A 22,230-nucleotide genomic window follows, 5' to 3' on the forward strand; every position below is an offset into this window, starting at 1 on the left:
CAATGGGCTCTCTTTGTACCTTCCTAGACTCAGTCACCATCTTTGGCTTTTATTGCAAAGGGCAGCAAGTTTAACTTACCCTTTTACACGAAGAACTGTTTAAACACAACGAGGGGCGTGTTTGGCCCCTGGTGACCGCTCAGCAGGCCGAGCTCCCGTCCCGTCCCATCCCACTGTCCCGCAGTTCTGCCCACCCTGCTGAGCGCTCCAGCTGGTTAAAGCTGATCCAAGCCTTCGTACTGCTCCAATAATGCAGCATCATGACGCTTGCCCCGATTCTGTTCACGGAGGACTGTGCTGAGCTCTGGGCCCCTTCCCCTCACAAGAACTCTTTGTAGACTGGGTTAAGAAGGCAGCAGTGTTTGAACCTATGGTTTCTCATGGAGAGGGAATGCCTTGCTATGTCTTGCCTGGGTTTGATGAAGTGCTCTTCAGCTGGTGCTTAGCCCTGGCCAGGCTGACTCAGTCTGAAAGGGGATGCAAAGACTGGCTGGTTGTCCTCTGCAAGCCATGGTCACAGCATGGATCCCGCTTAGAAGTTTTCCTTGTTGAAGTAGAATTGGACCTTCCTGGGGTCCAGGCTGGAGTGCTGGTGACAAGACTTCTGCAAGCTCTTTGCTAAGGCCTCCGGCCCACACAGGAACACACCAACCACTGACCTGCAAACAGTGAGGTGCTGTTAGCTCTAGAGAGGAGGAGGTGTGCTCCCTTGCTGCGGGGTCCTCTGCTCTGGTGCACTGGCTGCCGTTGCTGCAGCCTGCAGGGAGAGCGGATGAATGTGTGCAGCCAAGGGGTTTGTCCACCGCTCAGGGAAAAACTGATTTAAACCCACGATCTGCAGGGAAGGTGCACATCCTCTCCCAAGTCTGTGCTTGTGCACCTCTACAGTGACGGTTGGCAGACACGGCCGGGGGGTGTACAGCTCTGTGAAGGAAGGGGGATGTCCCAGCTCCGGCACCCTGCGCTTCTGCATCCCAGCTCTCACCTGGGGTGGGCAGTGGCCACCGCCGCAAACTCAGTGTTCCACATGGGCCGCCCAAAGATGGTTTTGTGCCTCAGGCCGGTCACCGTGTCTGTAGCAGTGTCAAAGTTGAGCGCTGCATGGTTGGCCTGGGAGAATGGGGAGAGTAAGGGCCTTGCTCACCACCACCGAGCCCACCTTAATTAAAGTCCCTCATCATTATGGAGTTTCCATCTCTGCTGCCCACCAAAGGCCTGAGAGAGGCAAAGCCCATTCCTACACTTAATATCTCTGCGAGCCATTAATGTGCTCTTCCTGTGTCTCCTCCCCATCTCAGTCCCCGATTCAGTTATGCCATGTCCCCCCTTGCTCTCGCGCCCATCTGCGGCTGACTCACAATGCTGGTGTCCCAGCCGGTGAGGAAGAGCCGGTAGGTGAGAAAGTCTGCCTTGCCAGACTCGGCCATCTTCTGTTCCAGCGAGGCAAGCAGGTCGTTGAACCAAGCAAAGGCCCCTGTGTCCCGGCAGAGCCAGTAGAAGTAGATCTGGGATGCAATCACATGGGGGAAAGAGACATTACTCCAGGCAGAGCAGAGCAGGGTTGGTGGAAGGATGCAACGCCCAGGATCAAGAAGGTAAGTGCCTCTGAGCATGGAGAAACCTATGGCCTGGGGACAGTGGCCACTGCACCTGCTGCAGCACAGGGGTGGCCGTAGGGCCAGCTGGCCCCATGGGGCACCTGTTACCTTCTTGGTCTTGAGGGCCTGGTCAGCCTGCTGGAACTTGTACCAGATGGACTTCAGGATGGAGGCAAAGGGGGTGACCCCGATGCCCGCTCCAATCAGCATGGCCACCTCATACTGGAACACGTCTTCACTGGCGGTGCCGAAAGGGCCATCCACCTCAATCCTGGCCAAGACAGGGTCTGGGTAAAAGGTACAGTTTCCCCAAATCCCCGGGATGGTCCCGTCGAGGGCTCCCCAGCCTACCTGGGCATCTCTGGCTTCTGCTGCTGGAAGGTGTCAATGACACTCTCCGTCCAGTCCCCAGCTGCCCGGATGTGGATGGAGAAGAAGTCCTCTTCAGGCGCTGAGGTGAGGGTGAAGGGGTGCCACTCCAGGAGGGAGACAGTGGGGCAGTTGACAAAGATGTACTGCCCCACCTCCATGTGGAAGCCCTTCTTCTGCATCTGCAGCTCCAGCACTCTGGAGGGGTGCATGACCACCTGGGAGGGCAAGACCTGGCCCTCAGCACCCAACCTGGCCCCATCCCTGCCGGGGCGAGGGGTTTTCACAGCAGCCCCTGCCTGCTTCCCTGCAGCCACCCAGCATGGAGCTGCAGCGACATCTTCTCTCTTCCACTGCTGTTGCTGCAAAGGACGGAGCTGGCCGATGGTGCAGGCTCCAGCATCACCTACCTTGGTAACAACCACCTTCTGCCGCGCACGCCAGACCCGAAGGATCCGCTCAAAGATGTAGAGGAGGACCGGGGCCAGAACCCACTTCCACGACTGAGGGGAAAGAGGAGAGCAAAGGACTGGAGATGCCAGGAAGGGAGGTGAGGAGGCTGGAGCATGCCGGGCTAAGCGCTCCCGCTAAGGGGACCGTGCCAGGGAGAAGTTTCTCCTCCCCCTGGCCCCGAGCATGGGGTCCGTGTGTGCCCCCAGGCACGGCCTGCTGCTGGCCCTACCTCTGCGGGGATGCTCCCGAACTCGGGCTCTTTGCAGCAGTGGTGCCCGCAGTCCTTGTCCGTGAGGTACTTCGCGCAGTGCCGGGGGTGCGCCTCCTCCATGCTCTCCTCCGTCTGCCCGCGCACCAGGCCGCTGCAGAGGGGCGAGGGGTGAGCAGAGGGCTTCCAGGCCACGGGGAGCGAGGCAGGATAGGGCTGGTGAGGGGCTGGGCTAGCAGAGGGTGCAAATCCCTGGTAGTGGAGATCCCACAGCCCGTCCAGGTCTACACCACCCTCCCAGGGAAGATACGGCCACCCCGAGCCTCCTGAACTGGTGTTTACAGCATTGGCCGTGCTGGTCTGCCCGCCCCGAGACAGGCTGGCGCAGCGGCTTTGTGCCTGTCCCGTCCTGGGGGCGGTGGGTGCTGCTGGAGCTGCCCCGCCGGCTCCCACGGGCCCCGGGGTGGGCGCTGGAGGAGCCTTACGCGATGCCGTGGATGACGAGGCCGGCGAAGTAGATGATGAAGAGGTGGTGAGTGTACCAGAAGACCTCGAAGTAGTTCCTGCGGATGAACTCGGTGGAGGACGTGACCATGAGGATGAGCGCCAGCGTGATGATGACCCCCGTCAGCCCTGGGATGGTGGTGAAGGCCACGTACTCGGGGGTCTGCAGGAAGGGAGAGGCAGGGGGTGAGGCAGGGGCGCGGGACATGCGGCGCGGGGCTGGCGGCCGCAGCCGGCGCTCACCGTGCTGTTGGAGTGGATGGGGTTCAGCCACTTGCTGCCCTGCAGGTGCAGCTTGGAGACGACGGCGGCGAGGCTGCCGTCGGTGGCTTGCTGGCTGCGGTTGTAGCGCTCCAGGTTGAAGAGGTGGGCGATGGTGTGCACGGCTGGGGGGACAGAGACCGTCACGGCGCCTGGCCCGGGGGAGATGACTCTGCACCCCCCAGCCCGGCCCCAGCTCAGCGCAGTGCAGAGCAGAGCAGAGGGTGCCCAGCCCGGCCGGGGGGGCCAGAGGGGGCCGCGTACCTGTGAACAGGGCCAGCATGTAGGCCACCAGCTTGTGGAAGGTGAGGTTGTGGTCGAGCTGCTTCCTCAGTGTGCGCCTGCAGCACTGCACGGAGGGGGTGAGGGTGAGAGGTGGCCGGCAGCGTGGCACAGTGGGGCTGCCTGCACTGCCCGCGCTGCCGTGCTGCTGCACTGCCTGTGCTGCCGTGCTGCCCACACTGCGCATGCTGCTGTGCTGCATTGCCTGCACTGCCCACACTGCACAGCTGCCCACACTGCACATGCTGCTGTGCTGTGCTGCGCTGCCTATGCTGCCCGCACTGCCCACACTGCTATGCTGCTTCCTGCACTGCCCACACTGCTATGCCGCTGTGCTGTGCTGCCTGTGCTGCCCATGCTGCCCACACTATGCTGCCACGCTGCCCACACTGCTATACTGCAGCACTGTGCTGCCCGTGCTGCCCACACTGCCCACACTGCTACGCTGCCATGCTGTGCTGCCCGTGCTGCCCACGCTGCCGGTGCTGCCCACGCTGCTATGCTGCCGCACTGCGCTGCCCGCGCTGCCGGTGCTGGCACTCACGGAGCAGGTCCCCCGCAGGAAGGAGAGCAGGTTGCGGCACACGGGCAGCAGGATCAACATGCTGTTGAAGTTCAGGCACTTGGCGGATGCCCGGGCCCACGCCAAGGCGGACTGCAGAAAGCGGAGCAGAGGAGCAGGTGAGCGCGGCTGCACCGTGCCACGGCAGTTCACAGGGATACCTCTGCCTGCCCCCCACGCTGCCCCACAGCGCTGCCCCAGCACTGGGCAATGGGGGGCTGGGCCAGGCTGGGACTGGGGCCAGCACTGGGGTGGGAACCAAGTGAGGCTTGGTTGGAGCTGGGCCATGGGCTGGGACTGCAGGATGCTGGACTGGGACTGGGTGCAAGAGTGGGGACTGGGTGCAAGAGTGGGACAGAGGGATACTGGGCTGGGACTGGGGTGGGACTGGGACAGAGCGATGCTGTGCTGGGATGGGGACTGGGCTGGAGTAATGCTGTGCTGGGATAGGGACTGGAGTGGAGTGATGCTATGCTGGGACGGGACTGGGCTGGAGCAACGCTGTACTGGGACGGAGCAACGCTGTGCTGGGATGGGACTGGGGTGGAGCAACGCTGTGCTGGGATGGGACTGGGGTGGAGCAAAACTGTACTGGAACGGGTCTGAGATGGAGCAATGCTGTGCCGGGGCAGGACAGGGCTGGGTGGGCGAGATGCTGCGCCTTACCCCGAGGATCTCCCTGGTGTAGAAGTACCGCTCGTCGCGGTCGAAGAACAGAAAATAGTACGTGAAGAGGAAGACATTGATGCCCAGCCAGGCGGCCTGCGGAGGGAAAGCCGAGGCCTTTGCAAGCGCTGCCCCATAAGGGATCCCAGCCCCGAGCTGGCCCACGGCCCCTGCAGCCAAGCCCAGCCCGGCCTCATCCTGCACTGCGGGGGACACCGGAGGGCATCAGGACAGCATGGCTCCTCCTGCTTCCTTACGGTAAGAGCCACGGTGGCACAGATGGGACTTGGGGCCAAAGGTGGGAACAGGCGTGGGAGTCTTGCAAAATAACTGTATCATCATCAACCGAGCATCATCCGCACAGAAAGAATGAGGAAAGGAAGATAGCGAAAATATCTGCCGCGACAGGTAAGTTATTGCTCGAAGGAGGGTCCCCAGGCAGAGATAGCGAGAGGCTGAGCAGAGCTGGTGATGGGGAAATGTCTGGGAGGAGGAAATTTCGCAGGGCCTTGGCTTTCCCAGCCCTGCTGCTTCGCTTTCCCCCAGCTGCCAGGTAGCGCTGCCGTGGCTCTCTGCTTCCTTATGAGCACGGCTGAGCCCGGGGAGGGCTCGGAAACAGACCCCCACTTCCATACTGGTCTGCAGCAGCACAGTGTCCCATTTCAAACATGTAATTTTTTGCAGAGCATTTAAAGCCAGTCTGCCTGAGGTTGAGTTCTAAAAACATTAAATGCCATTTGAAAAACAAAAATAACCGCCAATAAGTTTTCTGCAGGCCCTTGTTTCCCCAAGCACCTGCAGGGGCCGCGGTGGCCCGTGCGCTGCCGGCACCCCGGCCCCTCGTGCGGCGAGCGGCCGCACAGACCCCGCTGCTCTCGCACAGCTGCAGCGCGGCACAGCAGGATTTCGACATCGGCTACGGGCTCTTCAGCCCAGCGAGGGCTGCCGTGGGACGCTCGTGCGCTCCTGCGGGAGGGATGCGCCAGCCTCGCCGGCGTGGCGCGGGGACCTCCGGGCACGTGCGCCGGGTGGCAACGGGCAGCCGAGAAATGAGTAACGGCTGCAGGTTTCACCCAGCAGCCTGAAGACAGACCCCCACGCCATTTTCTTTTAATCCAGGTTTCCTTAACACGGGGCCGAACCCCACCACTTCCCCAGCTCCCCTCTTCCACGCGAGGTCGGGATTTGGGTTAAGCAGCACAGATTTTTATTCCTCCCTGCAGCAAGCCCCAGGCAGGGGATCTCGCAAAGCTCAGAGCCTGGATCCGTCCCCGAGAGTCTCCACATCGAAGCGGAGACTGTCCTTAAGTCCCGGCCAGACTTCTGCCCCTCCTTAAACCCCTCCGGCAGGTCCCAGAAGGCCAAACCCCTGCCCGCAGCCCCGCCGTGCAGCCCGCGGCACTTACGATCACGGCGGCCGAAAACCCGTGGTTCACCAGCCAGCTGCCCATGCTGCCGGCAGCGCCGCGCTCCTCCCCGCCACGCCACCTGCCCGCCCGCCGCTTTTATGGACGCGGCAGCCCCGCCGCCCGCCGGGGCTTTCCCCGGAGGCCTTGGAGGAAGTGCCGCACCGGGAGGGCAGGGACTGCTCCCTGGCACCCGCAGCCCTCCCAGCTTCCCGCGCCTCCAGCAAAGCTGATTTCCTCCTGCCGCCGCGGGCAGGGCAGGGATCTCCAGCCCTGCAGGGGTGAGACGCTTCGGGACCTGGTCACCCCAGGCGGCTGGGTTTCCCCTATTTTCTTTTTTTTCTTCTTCGCAGCAGTTTGGTACAAAAGGGGCGTTTTTCAGGCGGAAACTTCCTGGTGGCAGGAGGCGAGGGGAGCGAGGCAGCCGCGCGCCCTGCCCTGCAACGGGAGCCTCCCCGCTGCCCCGCCGCCCTCCCTCTCGCGGCAAAGACGCAGGAGGCGCCGAGCGGGGCCGCGGGAGCCCAGCGCCGTCCCTGCGTGGGCCCGCGTCCCGGTGGGAAGAGCGGCCCAGCCGGGGTGCCTGGGGCGGCTGCTGCCCGGCGGGGCTCACACGATGCTGTGCCTCACCCCGGGCTCGCAGGGAGCCTCGAGGGGCAGCGGCCGGCCCGGCGCGCTCCGCCGGCAGCAGACACAGTGCAGGAAGTCAGCGACGTTGTGGTGGAAGAGCTGGCGGCAGGGGTGCAGGTACTGGAAGAAGAGCAGCATGAAGTAGATGCCCAGGCAGTAGCCGAGCAGCAGCTGCACCACGAGGATCGGGGTGCAGATGTTCTCGTAGACGTCCGTCTTGAAGAAGTACCAGAGGACGACGAGGGCCGTGTTCTCCGCCAGCCTGGCAACGTAGTACACGGCCAGGCGGCCCCAGTTCTGCGACTTGTCGATGAGGTCCCGGTCGGCCAGCTTGAGCTGCACGGCGGACCAGCAGAACATGTTGATGCCGGCGTAGAGGAGGGTGAAGGCGCAGAGCACCACCACCGTGCCCACCCGGCTGAAGTTCTTCTCGATGTTGTCGGGCAGTCGCGTGCCGCTGCGCCAGAACTGCACCCAGGGCAGGAAGAAGACCACCAGCAGGTTGGCCAGGGCGATGGGGATGACCCAGTGCTTGAAGACTGTGCCGAAGAGCACAAGGACGGCCACGCGGGTGGAGATCTCCAGGCTGCGCCACAGCACGATGCAGACAAAGGCCAGCGGCCGCAGCTGCACCTTGTAGTCGTCGTACTTGATCTGGATGGCCAGGACGTTGCATACAAGCGCCCCGTAGGTGACCGACACCAGGCAGATCCCCATGAGGATGGCTGCAGGAGGAGGGAGAGCGGGGAATCAGGCCGTGGGGGTTCATACCTACGTTTGAAGCAGACACCGACCCCCACAGCGTGACATGGTCCGTGCAGGACCCGCTGCTGCAGGGCGAGCGGGCACGGCTTGTGCTGCAAGGCCTATGCGCGCCTGCATCCCTCTGCCCCCCGCCCGGGGCCAAGAGCTGTCCCCTTAGCCCAAGCCCCACATCTCAGCCCTGGAGATGCCTGTGGACACCTCAAGAGCCACCATAGCCCTAGGGGCTGCAAAGCACAGTTTATTTCTAGGAAATGTCAGTGCGCACTTGTGTTTAGCCAAGGGGAGGGTTTCAAGGGCTCTCGCGCGTCCGCATCCACATTCACCTCCTGCCAGCACAGAGCAAGGTCCTCGGTGCGGAGCGGAAGGGGCCAGACAGCTCAGCCCAGGCCAGCAGTCTGCAGTGCCGCGCAGCCACGGCGCCTGGGAAAGGCTCCCAGGAAGGAGAGCGGCTTCCCGAGAGCTCCAGCTTCGCCCTAGCCTGTCCCTAGCCCAGGGCTCACAAGGGAGACCTTGGAGGAAACCTCATACCTGCGCTGGGCAGTGTCCATGCCGGGGAATTCAGGGAATGCTGGAAATGGAGTTTCTAGGGCCCTTCATGCATCTGTAGCACTTTCACCATCTAGTGGGTACAATGTCCGCGATTACAAGGCCTGGGGGACTGTGCCAGGAGCAGAGGGTCCCCAGCGCAGCTGGCTGCTCATATGAACCCACGCTTTCTCCTCGTCTGCCGTAGGGTTTATCTTGGTTTCTAGCCTGCTTTCTGCCTGGAGTCTGTGCGCTACCGAACGTTTGGGCTTCCAGGACTGCAGGGCAGCGAGGGTCAGCTAGGACAGGTCCTTCATCAGGGACTAAAATCAAAAAGCTGCAAGAGCACTCCCACATGCAAGGTTTGTTTGCGCATCAAGGCCGGAGTTACCAGTTTGCTCAGCCACACCAAGCACCAGAGCTCATAAACAGCCCCAGCGAGCGGGGCGATGGAGGCCAGCGGGCTTCCTTGTGTCATGAGTAACCGGGAGAGCAGGGGCGTTGGGTTTGGGAGCTCCAGCTAATAGGAAGGTGCAGAAATAGCTCAGATGGAAGGATTTACAAGGGAAGCTAGAAGTCCTTAGGTAGCCTGAAAACCCCAGTAGCAGCCCTGTGCTTACCTCGGGCAAGGGGGACGTACTTCTCGAGGACGCTGATGTAGAGCTGCAGCGTGAGCTGCGGCGTGGAGCCCAGGAAGGCCTGGATGACGGCCATGCGCTTGAAGGCGTTGCGGTGGGTGGCCAGCCGGCGAGCCGAGTGGCCCACCTCCTGCTCCATCTCCACCTCATAGCCCCTCCGCAGCCGCCTCTTGCGCGTGATGGTGACGTACGGCTCCTCCTCCTTCCCCGACCAGCAGTACACCACCAGGGCCTCCACGCACCTGCGGCATGGACCCCCATCAGCCGCGGGGCCACCGCGGCCGGCAGTCTCGCACCCTCCCCTCCCCTCACCGATCGGCACAGCCCTCACAGCCCGCCGAGATCACTTATGCGCATATCAGAAGCGATTAGCAGATGGGAGCTCATCTTTGACAGCCTTGGCTTCTGCTGGAAAATTAGTTGGCTCTAGGACCAACAGCAGATAATGATTCATGAGCAGCCATTGGGACAACAGAAGCCGCTCTGTCTCAGGCCCAAATGGAATGAGGTTTTTGGACGGGTTCTCCACCCGAGCGGCCAGCGCTCACGCTTTATTGCAAACTCTAACGGGAAACTGATTTCATCCCAAGGGCTGCTTTCAAGGACAACCCAAGCCACCTCACGACGCCTTGCCAGAACGTCTCACTGGTCTGGGCTCTATTTCAGCCAGAGGATGTGACCAGAGCAGCCCCCGAGCCACTCAGGACGTCTCCTGCTCCGCTGGCACACTGCCCCTCGCAGTGCTGCGCTTCACGCACCACCCGTTACGCGCCGGGCTGCGGGCAGGGAGGGCCTGGCGGGGGACGCGGTGACGTGTGGCCCTGCCATCTGCACTCGTTTCCGGTGATGGAGGAAGCACAGCGGCGGCCGGGGCTCCCCATGTCATGGCGGGTGCTGGCTGCAGGCCGCCGCGCCGAGAGGAGCCAGCCGAGCCAAGGATGCCTGGGGGCCCTCGGATCCCAGGGAGGTGCTCCGGGAGCGAGGCGGCATCTCCCTGGCTCGTGCAGCATCCAGCCCTCAGCCTACTCTCCCCGGCCGGGTCCCCACACAGGATCTTCCCCTCCCTGCCCCAAAACTGCCCCTGGCCCTGGCCCCAGGGACCTTCTGCCAATGGCAGGACCCGGCTCACGGTCGCCCTCAAAGCTCCCCAGCAGAGATCTGCACCTGCGCTGCCAGGGCGACACAACCCAAGGAAAGGGAAGCGCCAACCACCAGCAGCCCCGCGGGAAGCACCTGCCCACGGCGCGGCCGCAACGGGGCCTCGGGGAGCCGCGTCCTGCGGCTGGGGCACCAGTGCAGCCGGGGGGGGACAGGGCGGGCGAGGGCAGCTGTCCCTGCCGGCAAGGCCACAGCACCTCTCGGGGCAGGGTGAGCCCGGGGAGGGCTGCTGAGGGACGGGGAGCGGGAGCGACCGGTGGGGACCGTCTCCGCAGAGCCCGGGGGAGCAGAGGGGCGGGGAGGCAGCGGGAGCTGTTTTGGGAACAGCTGGGCTGCTGCGGGGACGGGTCTCCACCGACCCCCAGGCGCCCGGGGGCGGGGGGGGCGGCCACAGACTCCCTGTTCCCTGCACTGCCCTGGAGCTCCCGGGCCCCCCGCAGCCCCCGAGCGGAGCCGGAGGTCCCCGCACCCCCTGGCCGGGCCGAGCCGGGGGTCCCCGCACCCCCGGGCCGAGACGCGCTCACCTGATGAGCGGCCCGAGCTGGAGCAGGTGCATGAGCAGGACGAGGGGGCGGTCGCGGCTGAGGTCGCGGTGCACGAAGATGAGGGTGAGCTGCACCAGCACGGAGGGGCAGAGCACGAAGAAGACGGTGAGCGCCAGCCAGAAGCGGTCGTCGGAGTGGCCGTAGGAGAAGCAGAGCGCCGCGGCCGCCGCGCCCTCCCCGCAGAACAGCGCCGTCGAGAAGACGATGCTCAGCGGCGGCTTCGGCCGCGACGGGGCGGCGGGCGGGCAGCCCCCGCTCTGGCCGTCCATCGCGGCCCGGCCCGGCCCGCTCAGCCCCGCCGCGGCGCCATCCCGGGCTGCAGCGAGAGGAGAGCCGCGCTGCGGGGCGGAGCGGAGCGGAGCGGAGCGCCCCCGCCGCGCGGCCGCCCCGACGGGCCGCCGCCGCCCGGCCCCGCCCGGCCCCCCGCCGCCGCCGCCGCCGCCGCGCCGAGCCCGGCGGGGGCGGGCCGAGCCGACGGCGCACCGGGGCCCGCCCCGCCGGGGGGGAGGGATGGGGCGGCCGGGGCGCAGCGCCGCGCCCGTAGCCCCTTCCCGACCGGACCCCCCCCGCCGGGCCGGGACCTCCCTCCGCCCCGCGAGCCCCCGTCCGGGACCCCCCCCCCACCGTCTGGGACCCCTTCTGGGTCCGGGACCCTCCACCCCGGGGGCCACTGCCAGGTCGGGGACCACCCACCCCCCCGCCCCGGCTCCCCCATCTGGGTCCGGGACCCTCTGTCCCAGGGGCCACTGCCAGGTTCGGGACCCCCCCCTCTGAGTCTGGGATCCTCCTCCACCCTGGGGGCCGCTGCCAGGTTTGGGACCTCCCCCCTCCACCTTGCGACCCCCCCTCTGGGTCCGGGACCCTCTGCCTCAAGGCTTCTGCCAGGTTTTGGAGCACCCTCCCCCTGCCCCAGGCCCCCACCCCAACCCGGGACCCTCCAGCACAGGACCCCCCACAGCAGGACCTCCCAACCCCAGGACACCCCTCACCGTGCTGGAGACCCCCCCAATCTGCTCAGGACACCCCCTGCTGTGGCTGGGCCCCCCCCACCGTGGGCCCCCCTCCCCCATGCCCTGCCCCCCACGCTGCACCCTGCGCACCCCTCGCTGCTGGGGTGGCCCCTCGCACCACCCCCAAACACACCCCTCCCTGCCCTGGCAGGTCCCGGCATGCTGGGCTGTGCAGCACGGGGGGACCCGGGGAGGGGGGCAGGACACTGGGGTCCCCGGGGGCAGCAGTGAGGTGCCCACCGTGCCCCCACCCCGGGGCTCGCAGCTTTCGGCAGCTGCCTGCAGCAGTGCTTCCCACGCCCGTTGTCGCCCCCCGCGCCGGGGCCTGCGCCCTGCGCCCTGCGCCCTGCGCCCGGCGGAAGGAAGCGCCCCGGAACCGGCTGCTGCAGCAGCGCCGCTTATCAGGGCGCGAACCTGCCCGAGGCCTCGGCGCCGCGGCGGGGGCCACTGCAGCGCCCGCTCCCGCCCCTCCGGGCGCCCCAGCTCCGCTCGGCGCCTTTTCCCCAAGCAAAAATGCTGCTTCAGCCATGAGCTCACCAGCGCCGGCCTGAGCGCAGGGGAAGGGAGCCAGGCGATGCCTCTGCTCTGCTGCGACAGACCCGTGTTTCCCAGAGGGTTTGGGACAGCCCGGCGGGGCAGAGCGCGAGGGGCACGGGCGGCAGCTTCCCCCAGCTCAGCACATCCCGGTGCGCAGCCGGTGACGGCACGGCGCGCGGCACGGCCAACTGCGCCCACACCTCTCCATTAGCAGCAGGAGCAACCTGCAATTCATGCCGTTGATGCAATTCCCATTTGCACAAATTAAAAGCAGCCCCCGGGAGGCTGGCAGGCCACCAAGCCTCAACTGAGCAATTCCCGGGCTCAGAGTCAACGCGCAGTTAATTTTGTCTTCCCCTCTTCCATGATGAAATATTTTAAGTGCAATTGTTTAAGAAGACAAGAATTCCAGGATGGATGGATGATACCTCGCGGCGCCTCCCCAAACCAGTTCTCATCCCACTTTCTGGCCACAGCGCGGCAAGGTGGAGCGGTGTGCCCTGGTTCACGCCGTGAGTCACCCCTACCTGCACCCCTACCTACCCCTAGCAGCAGACCGCAAAAGCGTGGCGGCCCCGGATGCTCCCAGGAAGGGATTAGGCCCTGCTGCATCCCCCGTGTCACCTGGGGGTTGCAGTCCCGCGACTCGGCCTGCAGACCCGGCTCAGCCGCAGTGCGGCTGCACGGCGGCCCCCGCGGGGGCTTTCCGATGGATCACAGGTTATTTATTGTGTTATAGCAGCACCTAGAAGCTCGTGCATCTCGCAGACCTCACTCTGAGGAGCTGGTCCGGATGGGAGAGCCAGGGTGAAGGAGAACACGCTGTTTTCCTTGCATGGCTGCAGCGCTGCGCTTGGCACGCAGCAGCGCCTTGCCACCAGGGTCCTGCCCGCGCATCGCCCGTCTCTCGCCTCAGAAAGGGCTGCCCCAGCCGGGAGAGCACCTGGCCTTCCTCACTTTCCTAATCCCAGGCTCGGTGGTTTAGCGTTCCCACGCTGCAAGTGTGGGAATGCGGCATCACGGCTGTGCGGGAAACACGGGATCTGCCGCACGGCTTCTCCAGCCCTCGGGTGTCCGCGGGACGCAGCGAGGGCGTTGGCGTGGGACGGCCGGGGCTAAATATAGGGGCAGGAGCAACCTCCCTCGCTAGCTCCGACTCCGAAAATAGGCAGCTCTGGTTTGAACGCTGCCTGCGCGGCGGCTTGGCGCCTGTAAAAGGAGAGGAGAAAAGCGCTTGGAAACGGCAGCCGGCCCCGCGCGGCAGCCCTTAAAGAGCCCGGCCCTGGAAAGCGGCCGCTCGCCCGGTCTGCGGCCCTGCTCCCTGAGCAGCAGAGCCGGCAGTGCAGGCGTCCGGAGGAATTCAGGAGCCAGAAACTTTCTGCTTACTCTGGAGATAGCTTTGCAAATCACTGTGCTTCATGGCTTAAGCTGTTTGGATTTTGCATTTCACTCTAAATAACTCTCTTTTTTTTTCCTGCCCATCAGTCTGTGGAAAAGCTTCTGATCGGGAGAAGCATTCTTTCCGTTCGCTTTGCATGTTCACACGGCTCCTTCTGCCGCTCCCTTCCCTGCGCTCGTGCTGCGGCTAGATCCCTGCGGGGGAACCCGGGAGGAAAGGAGGCGCCTGCTCGGGGGGGGGTTATAGCTCGCTGTAGTATGTGTGCGTTTTGAAGTCGTGGCCTTTCTGGCTGCAGTTCCCGTGGGGGCAGCAGGTGCGGCTGTAACACTAAACCAGGCGGCAGGAGTTGCAGCTGCCTTCGCTGCGCTGCCGGTGCCGGGTGCGGGGCACGGAGCGGGGCGCACGCCGCAGCCCCGCCGGCAGTGCCGGTGTGTTTGGCCTGGGAAGGAGCGCGCGGGCGCTCGCCGCCGGGGCCCGGGCAGCGATTCCGCCGATGCGCACGGTGCGAACGGCTGGGCGCGTCACGTGGCGCCGCTTCGCTGTGCTAAGGTGAACGTCTGCCCGCTTCCTCTGTCACTGCAGCAGCGCGGAGCCGGCCAGAAAAGCTGCATCCTTCACCCAAAACTGAGGCAGAAGGGCTGCCCGGCGGCAGGGGGGCCACGTGCCGTGCGCACGCCATGCGCGCTCTCCCGGCTGCCGGCCCCGCTCCTCCTCCTCCTCCCGGGAGCCCAGTGGCTCCCGAGCGGGCCGCGGCGGCCAGCGAAGGTCTCCACCGGCGCTCCCCGGGCCGCCCCCGATGCCCGTCCCAGCGGCTCCCGCAGCGGCCCCAACCAGTGCCGCCTGGGCCTCTCCCCGCGGGCCTCCCCGCTTGCCCGCCACGGCCCCCCGGCCCCGCGCCGCTCGGCCCCACTCACCACGTCGGGGGAGGCCGGCGGGGCGGGCTGCGGGCTGCGTGCGGCCGCGCCGCTCCGTGCTCCCCGGCGCCCGCCCTCAGCCCCCGGCCTGCGGGAACGCGCTGCCTCGTGCAGCCCCGGGCGCCGAGCCCTGCCTCGCCGGCGGCGCCGCGGGACCCAGCCCGACGGGCCGGGGGCAGAGTTCGGGAACAGCCCTGACGAGGAACATCTCCCGTGAGCCGCCGAGCTAATAAATCCTGCCTCGCAGTTTCTCACCTGGCAACAGTCACCAAGGAAACCCGGGCCGGCTCCGGCGCGGCGCGAGCCCGGCGGTGGCCGTGGGGCCGTGGGGCTCCCCGTGGGCGTCCCCGGGGCCGCCGGCCGAGCGGGAGCCCGGGGCAGAGCGCGCCCGAGCCCGGCAGCTCCCTCTGCAACCCCAGGCGGCGGGGCGCGCGTTCCCGGGCACACAGCCAGCCGCCGCGCCGCGTAACCGGAGCCTCAGCAGCCGCGCGCCGAGGCCGGGCCGGGGGCAGGACGCCCGTCACTCAGGGCTGGGCCTGCTGCCGCTCTGCGAGAGCCGGGTGCCACTCTCGCCCGGGGCCGGGGCGGTTTTCCAGGCGGACAGGGACGCTGCGGCTCCGGCATGCCGTTGCGGCAACACAAGGGCTCATTCTGCAGAAGGCTTTGCAGCCCGGCGGCCCTGGCGTGGTGCTTGTTTGCACAGCCCAGCCGTGGCCCTGAGCCTGCGCCGGAGAGGAGCGGCCGGAGCGGCTGGCGGCCTTGGGGGCAGGGCAGCATGGCCTCCCCGGCCCAGGAAAAGGGGTTGGGACAATCCCGGGTCGCTTCTGTGCAGGAGGAGGCCAGGAGTGCGCTGGGGAGGGGGCTGCCCGCTGGCAGCCCCAAGGGAGCATCTCCAGCACTTGCTGCAGACGTGCTCGGCACGGCCACAGTGCCCTGGGCACGGCCGCGATGCCTCTCCTCGGGCCGGACCAGAGCAGCCGGGGGTGCGGGCACTGCTCCAGTGGTCAAACCCGTGGGGCTTGCAGCGAACACCCACCCCAAATATTGCAGCCTGTTGCACCCGGCTGCGGCATGGGTGCGGAAGCTCCCTTCGTTAATCATTAACTGCAGCACGCCGGGAGCAGGGACGTGCCCTGGGGTGAAGGCCTTGTCTCCCGGCAAGGGGGGTGCTGTGGGGGGGGGGGTGGTGCAGCCGGAGTGTGGCGTCATCCCCAGCCCCGCAGTGCACCGAGCTGCGCTCTCGGCTGGGCACGTTGCTGTGCCGACCGCTGGGCGCTGACTCCTCCGGTCGCGGCCCCCTTCAGCGAGGCCAGTCTGGCCTTGGGGAGCCGCTGGAGGATGCTATGTCCACCCCCAGCAGGGCCCCCCCGGGTGCGGGGCAGCGAGGGGAGCCCTGCGCGGGAACGGGCCCCTGCAGATCCCGCAGCACTGGAGCTGCAGCGGGGGATTAGAGCCGGCCGGCAGCCGGGGGAGCCGTTTGCTACAGCAGACACTAATTTAGCTGGCAAGCCCACGCGGGCTGTGATGTCCCCTCCGCAAGCCATTCAAGCCAGCGAGGGCGGCTGTGCAGCCCGGTGGGTAACGTGGTGCTGTCCCCGGCCGGCTGGCGCGGTGTCCAGCCCACGGCACTCGCTCCCCAGGGCCCGGCCCCAGCGGGATTACGGAGGCTGCAGGGAATAGCATAAATCCAGATTAGAGCTAAGCAGCTGCTGCGCAACGGAGGCAACGTGAGCAGGCGCTGGGCGGCAGGAGGGTCCGGCTGGGGGGCCGTGCCTGGGGTCCCTCCCTGCCGCGGGGAGCAGCCGCGAGCGGGGCTGCACCAGCCTGCTCATCCCGCAGGGCCGGGGAGAGGCCGTGGCCAGCCGGCGCGGGGCATGTTCCACCTCTTCTCCCACTGCTGGTCCTGGCTGCAGGCCGCGCAGGAGCCCGTCAGGTACGCCACGGCATCGGGACGGGGACGGGGGACCGAGTGGCCTCCTCCCCGGGAGGAGCTTTGTCCCCTGCTGCCCTGGGGACGGAGGGGGCAGAAAGGCCCCGTCCTGGGCCGGGGCAGCAATCCAGCATCTCAGCTGGGCCCTGCCGGGGATTAGCCGTGCAGGAGGAGCGCTGCAGCCCGGCCGCCACAGGGATGGCCGCGGGTCCCTCCCTGGCCGTGCCGGGGACCACGTGCCCAGCATGGGCAGCGCATGGAGTGTACGTCCCCAGGAACAGGGAGAAGCCCGGTGCCTTCCCGTCTCCAGCTAGCTCCCTGGGAAAGCCGAGGGGAAAGCCTGAAACACCTGGAGTGCTGGCCTGCGTTGAGAGACCACCGTTAATTTTCTCGTGAGAGCACTCTGCAGGAGCGTGCCATACCCACAGGGCAGGCACTGCTGGGTGTGGAGCAGGCGGTACGGGAGCCGACCGTCCTCCCCTTGCAACAGCAGCACGTGACGGTGATATCAAAGGTGGAGCTGTGCTGCACACCCAGACCTGTGTATATATGTCTAAGGGGAAAAAAAGGCACTGAAAACAGAACGACCAGCACTGCTGACTTGTAAACCAAAAGGAAAATGATACGTGTGTCGCTCAGGCGGAGCATGTTGCTGGAGACCAAATAGGGCAGTTCAGCAGCAGGAAAACCCCGTGGGTCCAGGCAGAAACTTGGAAAACTTCCTTGTGATCTCGCTCTGTGTAGAGCCATAATCCACTAACATGCGACAGCGTTAAGAGCGCTCCTTAACTGATAAGGAACAATCTTCTTGGCCTGTGCATGGCTAAGCCCCATACGACCTGGGAGAAATCACTGCCCCAGGAATCACGCCGACGGCTCCGCCGCCACTCCCCGGGCTGCAGGCTTACCAGCCCTTCTGCTTCCCCAGGAAGGTGACCCTCCTTGTCGTGGGCCTGGACAATGCGGGCAAAACCACCCTGGTCATGGACCTCCAGCGAGGTGAGGAGCAGCGGCCAGCCGTGGCTGGAGGCGGTGGCTTTGTGGTCTTCTGCAGACCCGGGCAGGGGCGAGCCTCCCGCGAGCTGGCCGTGCTCAGGGCGCTCCGTTAAACCGGAGCAGGGCCCCGGCCGTGCGGATGGCCTCGCGCCCAGGTCTCCACCGTCTCACCGCCCGCAGTGCTGGCCGGCGAGGTGCTGCCCGAGGCGAAGCCCAGCCAGACCCACCTGCGGGTGGACCGCTTTGAGGTGACGCTGGTGGACCTGCCCGGGGCGCAGCGCTTCCGCGGCGCCTGGCGCAGCCACTACGGCACTGCCCACGGGCTGCTCTTCGTCCTGGACGCCAGCGACCCCGGGCGCCTGGAGGAGGCCAGGAGGGCCTTGGCCCGCGTCCTGAGCCACCCCAACGTCTCCGGGAAGCCCCTCTTGCTGTAAGGCCCAGCGCGCTGGTGGGGCGAGGGGTGCTGGTGGGGACCTTGCTGAGGGAGGTGTGGACACTTGGGGAGCACGGCTGGGATGTTTTGGGGAGGCAGCACCCAGAGGGCTATTGCAGAAGCGAAAAATGAGCAAAAAATGAGCAAAAAGTAGGCATTGGGGGGGATTTTTTTGCTCATCAGCCCTTTCCCCCGGCTCTGCTCCCAAGCCCGGCCTGCTCGGTGGAGGGACGGTGGTGGGGGGAGGAGGGTGGGCAGCCCCACGGGCACCGCATCTGACCACCCGCCCCCCCCCAGGCTGGCCAACAAGCAGGACGAGGCGGCTGCGCTGCTGCCCTGCGAGCTCATCGAGGGCCTCTGCCTGGAGCGGCTGGTGAACGCCAGCAAGTCGCCGTGCCGCGTCGTGAGTGCGGGGGGCCGGCGGCGGCCGCGGGGCGCCCCGCAGGCCTCCCGCCCTGACGCCGGCCCCCTCCGCCCCGCAGGAGCCGTGCGCGGCCGCCGTGGGCCTGCAGCGGGGCTGCAGCCGCAGCACCTTGCTGGGGCTGCGCTGGCTGCTGCGGGCCGTCGCCGCCGACTACGAGGCGCTGAGCGCCCGCCTCGGGCAGCCCAGCCCCGCGGCGCCCCGGCTCGCCCCCGGCCCGGCCGCACGGGGTCCCCCCGCTGGGCCGCGGCCTGCACGGCGGCCGCCGCCGGCCCCCGCCGCCCGCCCCTGCCCCTCCACGGAGCCGCCAGCCCCGCGGGAGGGCGCCCGCAGCCCCCCTGCCCAGGTAGCGGCGCTGCCCCCCGGCCACCCCCATCCCCACCGCCGGGCTGGGGCGGCCTCGGCCGGTGCCACCCGCAGGGCGAAGCCCCGTCTCCCGCCCACAGGAGGAGAGCGCCAAGGGCGCTGGGAAGAGGAAGAGGAGGGCGAAGGCGAGGAAGAAGGGCTCGGGGCCGGCCCCCAGCCCCGCCGAGGAGGGCCCCGGAGGAGGGGGCGACGGCAGAGCCGGCGCTGGGCTGCTGCCCACCAACAGGGTTGGGCAGGAGGAGCCGGTGCCCGCCGCCACGGCCGCCCCGCCAGCAGGTGAGGAGGGCGCGGGGGCCGGCCCTGCTCTGCCCGGGGCGGTTTGGGGCCGGCTGGCTCGGCTCCCTGTGGCTGCGGTGGTGCAGCATGTGGACCCACAGCCCCCGCGGGTGCCGTTGCCCCGGCTGTGCTTGCAGGTCGGCTGAAGGCCCGAGCGGGGAGTCGCGGAGCCTGGCGAGAGCGGAGGCGGCTTCGACCGTCGCGGCGGGGGCTGATGCACAGGCGGGACGGAGCGCCCCGTGAGCGCCCGTCCTCCCGGCTGCTGCGGTGAGGAACGTGTCCTTGCCCACGCGCGACGCCTGACCTTTGCTTCTCCTCCTCCAGGGCAGGGTGTGAAAAAGAAAAAGAAGAAGAAAATCCAGAATAAAATCAAGTCGCAGGAGTCTGCGCTGGAGCAGCAGCGCGAGGCTGTCTCGAGCACCTTCGGTATTTCCTGGGATGGGTTTCCCTGAAAAGGGCGTCTGGGGGCCTGCAGTGGGGCGCGAGCCTCTCCGGAGCCCGCAGCCGCGCTGGTAGCGGCACCCGGTGCACGCTTGACGTGGGGTGCTCGGGGCAGATGCTGTGCCGGGGGCAGATGAGGGCTGGTGGCTGGGGAGGTGGGACGCGTCCTTGCGCCCCTCGATCAGCGTACGCTGCCTGGCTTGGCCCCGTGGGGTAGGAGCGTGGCTGCAGCACTGGGGCATCCCATCGCTTCCCTTCCCCCTGCAGACCTGTACCGACGGGCGATGCTGGCTCTGAAGATGAGGCAGGAGCAGAGGAAGCAGCCGACGGCCATCGCCCCCTGAGCGGGGCCCCGGCATGTGCTGCCCGCCTTGGGGCACGCCGCTGGGGCACAGGGTCTCTGCCACCCGTGCTGCCGGTCCCTCGGGGCGGGCGGTCCCAGAGCTCCCAGGTCCTGGGGAGATCCCAGCCTGTGTCGCAGCGGTGGGGGGACCCGCTGCTGGTGCAGGGCTTGGGGGTGCTCGCCCAGGGCTGGCCATCCTGGGAGATGGGTCCTGAAGCACGAACGCCAGCAGCGTCCTCTGCATGACATCAAAATTGGGGATTTGCAGGAGTGAGCCAAAGAAACCCTTTATAAAAAGCTCCTCCAACAGCCTGGCTGCAAACTCTTCTGAACAAGAAACAGCAGCCGGCCACTTCTCCCACCCCACGTTAATGTTCTCCATATGTTCTCCATAAGCCTTGGTCTGAACCCGGCCAAGGCTGCAGGAGAGAGGAAGATCAGAGCAAACATCCCAGGGCAAAAGTGGTACAACCTGGCCTGGACCGAGGCATGGCCAAGCAGGGCTGACTTCACAGGGCCAGGGCTTCCCTGGCTGCTCGTTCAGTCCCTGGGTGCTGCAAGGTGAGTATTTTTCCTCCTAACGAGGCTGGGCAGGAAGCTGCTGCTGACGTCTGGAAGAGCTTCGCTCAGCCCTCGACCGCATCCGCTGAGGCCATGTCAGGAGTCTTCGCGCACAGTGGAGGACGGCGATGTCTGCATGTCCTGGTACATCACCAATGGAGATTTGCCAGGCAGACTTTTTTTTCTTTTTTCTTCTTTTTTTTTTTTTTCCTTCTCGGTTGAATTGGAGGCAACTGGTGGTGGAGGCTGCTGGAGGCTCCTCCCCAGAGGGTACTGCTGCCCCCCAGGAGAGACAGCTGTGACTTTACAGCTAACGCGCCATCCCCCAGCGTGGCTGACAGCCTGGCACCCTGCAGCCCAGCACAGCTACCTGGCCTCGGGTCGGGTCTGAGAGGGGAGACAGAGCCGGCGTCTGCATCGCACCACAGCCCATACGTGACACGTGTCCTCCCTGGCTACTGACTGCCAGGCAAGGCCTTCCCGGGCCTCTGAGGACTTTGGGGGACTTTGGGGAGCCAGACTCCCTTCCCTGAGTCTGGCTAAAAGATGGGGGAGAGAAACTCCTACTGCTCTGTCTTGCTAGCCTGCTGCAAAGTTTTGTCTAACTGTCAGCTGTACCAGCCACCGACTGTAGCGAGCCATTATAAATAACAAGATCAACAAAATAATACTGGGACATATTATTTTATATATCTTATACTGGGATTATCCCCTCTACTGGTCTCTTCTCGCGTGCCCACCAGCGTGGCGGTGAGGGCAGGGGCAGGGAGGTCGTGTCCGTGCCGCCTCAGCCTGCAGCGGGAATGGGGCAAGTTTGGAGCCGCTCGGCGCATCCAGGCCAGGAGCCAGCTCCCTCTGGTGCTCCTTGCGATTGCTGCTCCTCCCCGCGTGGATGTGCTGCGGGTTGAGCAGAAGGAACAAACACACAGCTTGTACTGCCTCTGCAGCCCCGGCAGCGCAGCCGGGGACTGTGCTCCAGCAGGCCCTTCGGTGGCCAGGTTCCTACAGAATTGCTAGGAAAAACACATGCAGTAGACATGGTTTGTCTCCCGTTTGTTTGTTTTTCCTACGTGAAGATAGGCTTGCAGGGTTTTTTCAGATAAAGTCCGCTCATAGTGCCGTGTGTAATACATAAAGCCAGAGAAGTTAGCCGGAGGAAAAAAACTGAGAGCAAAACAGGCAAGGCTGGCTTTACTGGGCAGCTGAATGAGACTTTCTATGCCAACTGTAAGAAACCTGTTTTACATACAATACTTACACCTTTTCATAACATAATGATCTCGAGTGAGCAGTGACGATAGTCAGTTCAAATGTATTTCAAAATCAAAACCCTTTACTCCAGTGTTTCAGTGGCTGCAGAGAGTTATCTCTACTACAAACCAGGACACAATCCTGATTTATGCCATTTGAGGATATGGCTTTTACTTTTTCAAAGCCCTTTATGTTAAAAAATGGTCTACCGCAAAGTCCTGAACATCTCAGAAATGTATGATCTTGAAGACCACTTTGACCAATGACCTACCAGATAAAGCAAATTATATTAGTTGATGGTGCCACCAGGTAAGAGGGTGGTGTTCCTGTATGGTGCAGAAAGCAGCTGCTTCAAGAGGAAGGTGTCTGCCCAAGGGCTGAATGCTTGTGGTGCCTCTCCCAGTTCAGGGAAGGTTGCAATCGATGCAGGGATGTCCTGCTGTAAGCCTCAGCTGGACAGATAAACAGAACGGATCCGGGGATTAAATATCCACATGACGTAAATAGGGGTCTCAGATGAGAAGAGACCTCTGCCTTTATGGGCACTTCTAAATTTTTACTGCCTGCAGTCAACTAAACAGCAAGGGAAGGGCTTTGTTGGAGGTGTGGACCTCGGCGCTGCTGCCCGCTGCATCGGGGAGAGGCACGACTCTGCCCGCGCCGGTCTGGCGTCTCCGTGTGGTTCCTGGCGCACTGAGGACACGCCTGAAGCCCAGCACTTCTGCTTGCTGTGAGTAGGCCTCCCAAAAAATGAGGTGGTGGTGACTGATGTCTTTCCACAAAAC

The 22,230-nt window shown here is 65.3% G+C and overlaps 3 protein-coding genes across 5 annotated transcripts; 1 reads left to right on the plus strand and 2 right to left on the minus strand.

Moving 5' to 3' along the window:
- Positions 1 to 33: 33 nt before the first annotated feature.
- NOX1 (NADPH oxidase 1) lies at positions 34 to 6,374 on the minus strand. The gene is made up of 13 exons (XM_026111118.2): positions 6,310 to 6,374; positions 4,904 to 4,999; positions 4,220 to 4,330; positions 3,658 to 3,742; positions 3,376 to 3,518; positions 3,114 to 3,295; positions 2,650 to 2,782; positions 2,378 to 2,470; positions 1,950 to 2,185; positions 1,707 to 1,869; positions 1,359 to 1,505; positions 986 to 1,110; positions 34 to 659 (listed from the first exon to the last, which is right to left on the minus strand). Exons 1-13 carry the CDS (start codon positions 6,352 to 6,354, stop codon positions 533 to 535), a joined length of 1,686 nt encoding a protein of 561 aa, XP_025966903.2. The 5' UTR covers positions 6,355 to 6,374; the 3' UTR covers positions 34 to 532.
- On the minus strand, positions 6,088 to 14,873 carry XKRX (XK related X-linked). Of its 3 annotated transcripts, none has more exons than XM_064518306.1 (4): positions 14,683 to 14,873; positions 10,547 to 10,883; positions 8,847 to 9,106; positions 6,088 to 7,661 (listed from the first exon to the last, which is right to left on the minus strand). In XM_064518306.1, the coding sequence occupies exons 2-4, from the start codon at positions 10,834 to 10,836 to the stop codon at positions 6,916 to 6,918; spliced, it is 1,296 nt and encodes a 431-aa protein (XP_064374376.1). In that variant the 5' UTR covers positions 10,837 to 10,883; positions 14,683 to 14,873; the 3' UTR covers positions 6,088 to 6,915. The 3 variants fall into 3 exon arrangements, with proteins under 3 accessions (XP_064374376.1, XP_064374375.1, XP_025966904.2); XM_064518305.1 differs by lacking the exon at positions 14,683 to 14,873 and adding an exon at positions 12,115 to 12,638; XM_026111119.2 differs by lacking the exon at positions 14,683 to 14,873 and having other exon boundaries at positions 10,547 to 10,961.
- A 2,051-nt stretch (positions 14,874 to 16,924) lies between these two features.
- Positions 16,925 to 20,862, plus strand: ARL13A (ADP ribosylation factor like GTPase 13A). Its single transcript, XM_064517942.1, has 7 exons — positions 16,925 to 17,356; positions 17,534 to 17,783; positions 18,084 to 18,189; positions 18,269 to 18,553; positions 18,654 to 18,849; positions 19,174 to 19,275; positions 19,558 to 20,862. Exons 1-7 carry the CDS (start codon positions 17,341 to 17,343, stop codon positions 19,632 to 19,634), a joined length of 1,032 nt encoding a protein of 343 aa, XP_064374012.1. The 5' UTR covers positions 16,925 to 17,340; the 3' UTR covers positions 19,635 to 20,862.
- The last annotated feature ends 1,368 nt before the right edge of the window (positions 20,863 to 22,230 follow it).

This window comes from Dromaius novaehollandiae, chromosome 11 (assembly GCF_036370855.1).
Source record: "Dromaius novaehollandiae isolate bDroNov1 chromosome 11, bDroNov1.hap1, whole genome shotgun sequence".
In the NCBI taxonomy this organism is placed as follows: Eukaryota; Metazoa; Chordata; class Aves; order Casuariiformes; family Dromaiidae; genus Dromaius; species Dromaius novaehollandiae.

Excerpts from the sequence above, each read along its gene's own strand:
- NOX1 (XM_026111118.2), bottom strand. The coding sequence starts at position 6,354 with ATGGGCAGCTGGCTGGTGAACCACGGGTTTTCGGCCGCCGTGATC. Across the intron at positions 2,783-3,113 it reads CTCGTCATCCACGGCATCGC|CGGCCTGGTGCGCGGGCAGA; the intron begins GTAAGGCTCCTC and ends GCCCCTCTGCAG. Across the intron at positions 1,111-1,358 it reads CCGGCTGGGACACCAGCATT|GCCAACCATGCAGCGCTCAA; the intron begins GTGAGTCAGCCG and ends CCATTCTCCCAG.
- XKRX (XM_064518306.1), bottom strand. The coding sequence starts at position 10,836 with ATGGACGGCCAGAGCGGGGGCTGCCCGCCCGCCGCCCCGTCGCGGCCG. Across the intron at positions 9,107-10,546 it reads CAGCTCGGGCCGCTCATCAG|GTGCGTGGAGGCCCTGGTGG; the intron begins GTGAGCGCGTCT and ends TCCATGCCGCAG. Across the intron at positions 7,662-8,846 it reads GTACGTCCCCCTTGCCCGAG|CCATCCTCATGGGGATCTGC; the intron begins GTAAGCACAGGG and ends CTCCTCCTGCAG.
- ARL13A (XM_064517942.1), top strand. Across the intron at positions 18,190-18,268 it reads GCAAGTCGCCGTGCCGCGTC|GAGCCGTGCGCGGCCGCCGT; the intron begins GTGAGTGCGGGG and ends TCCGCCCCGCAG. Across the intron at positions 19,276-19,557 it reads GGCTGTCTCGAGCACCTTCG|ACCTGTACCGACGGGCGATG; the intron begins GTATTTCCTGGG and ends TTCCCCCTGCAG.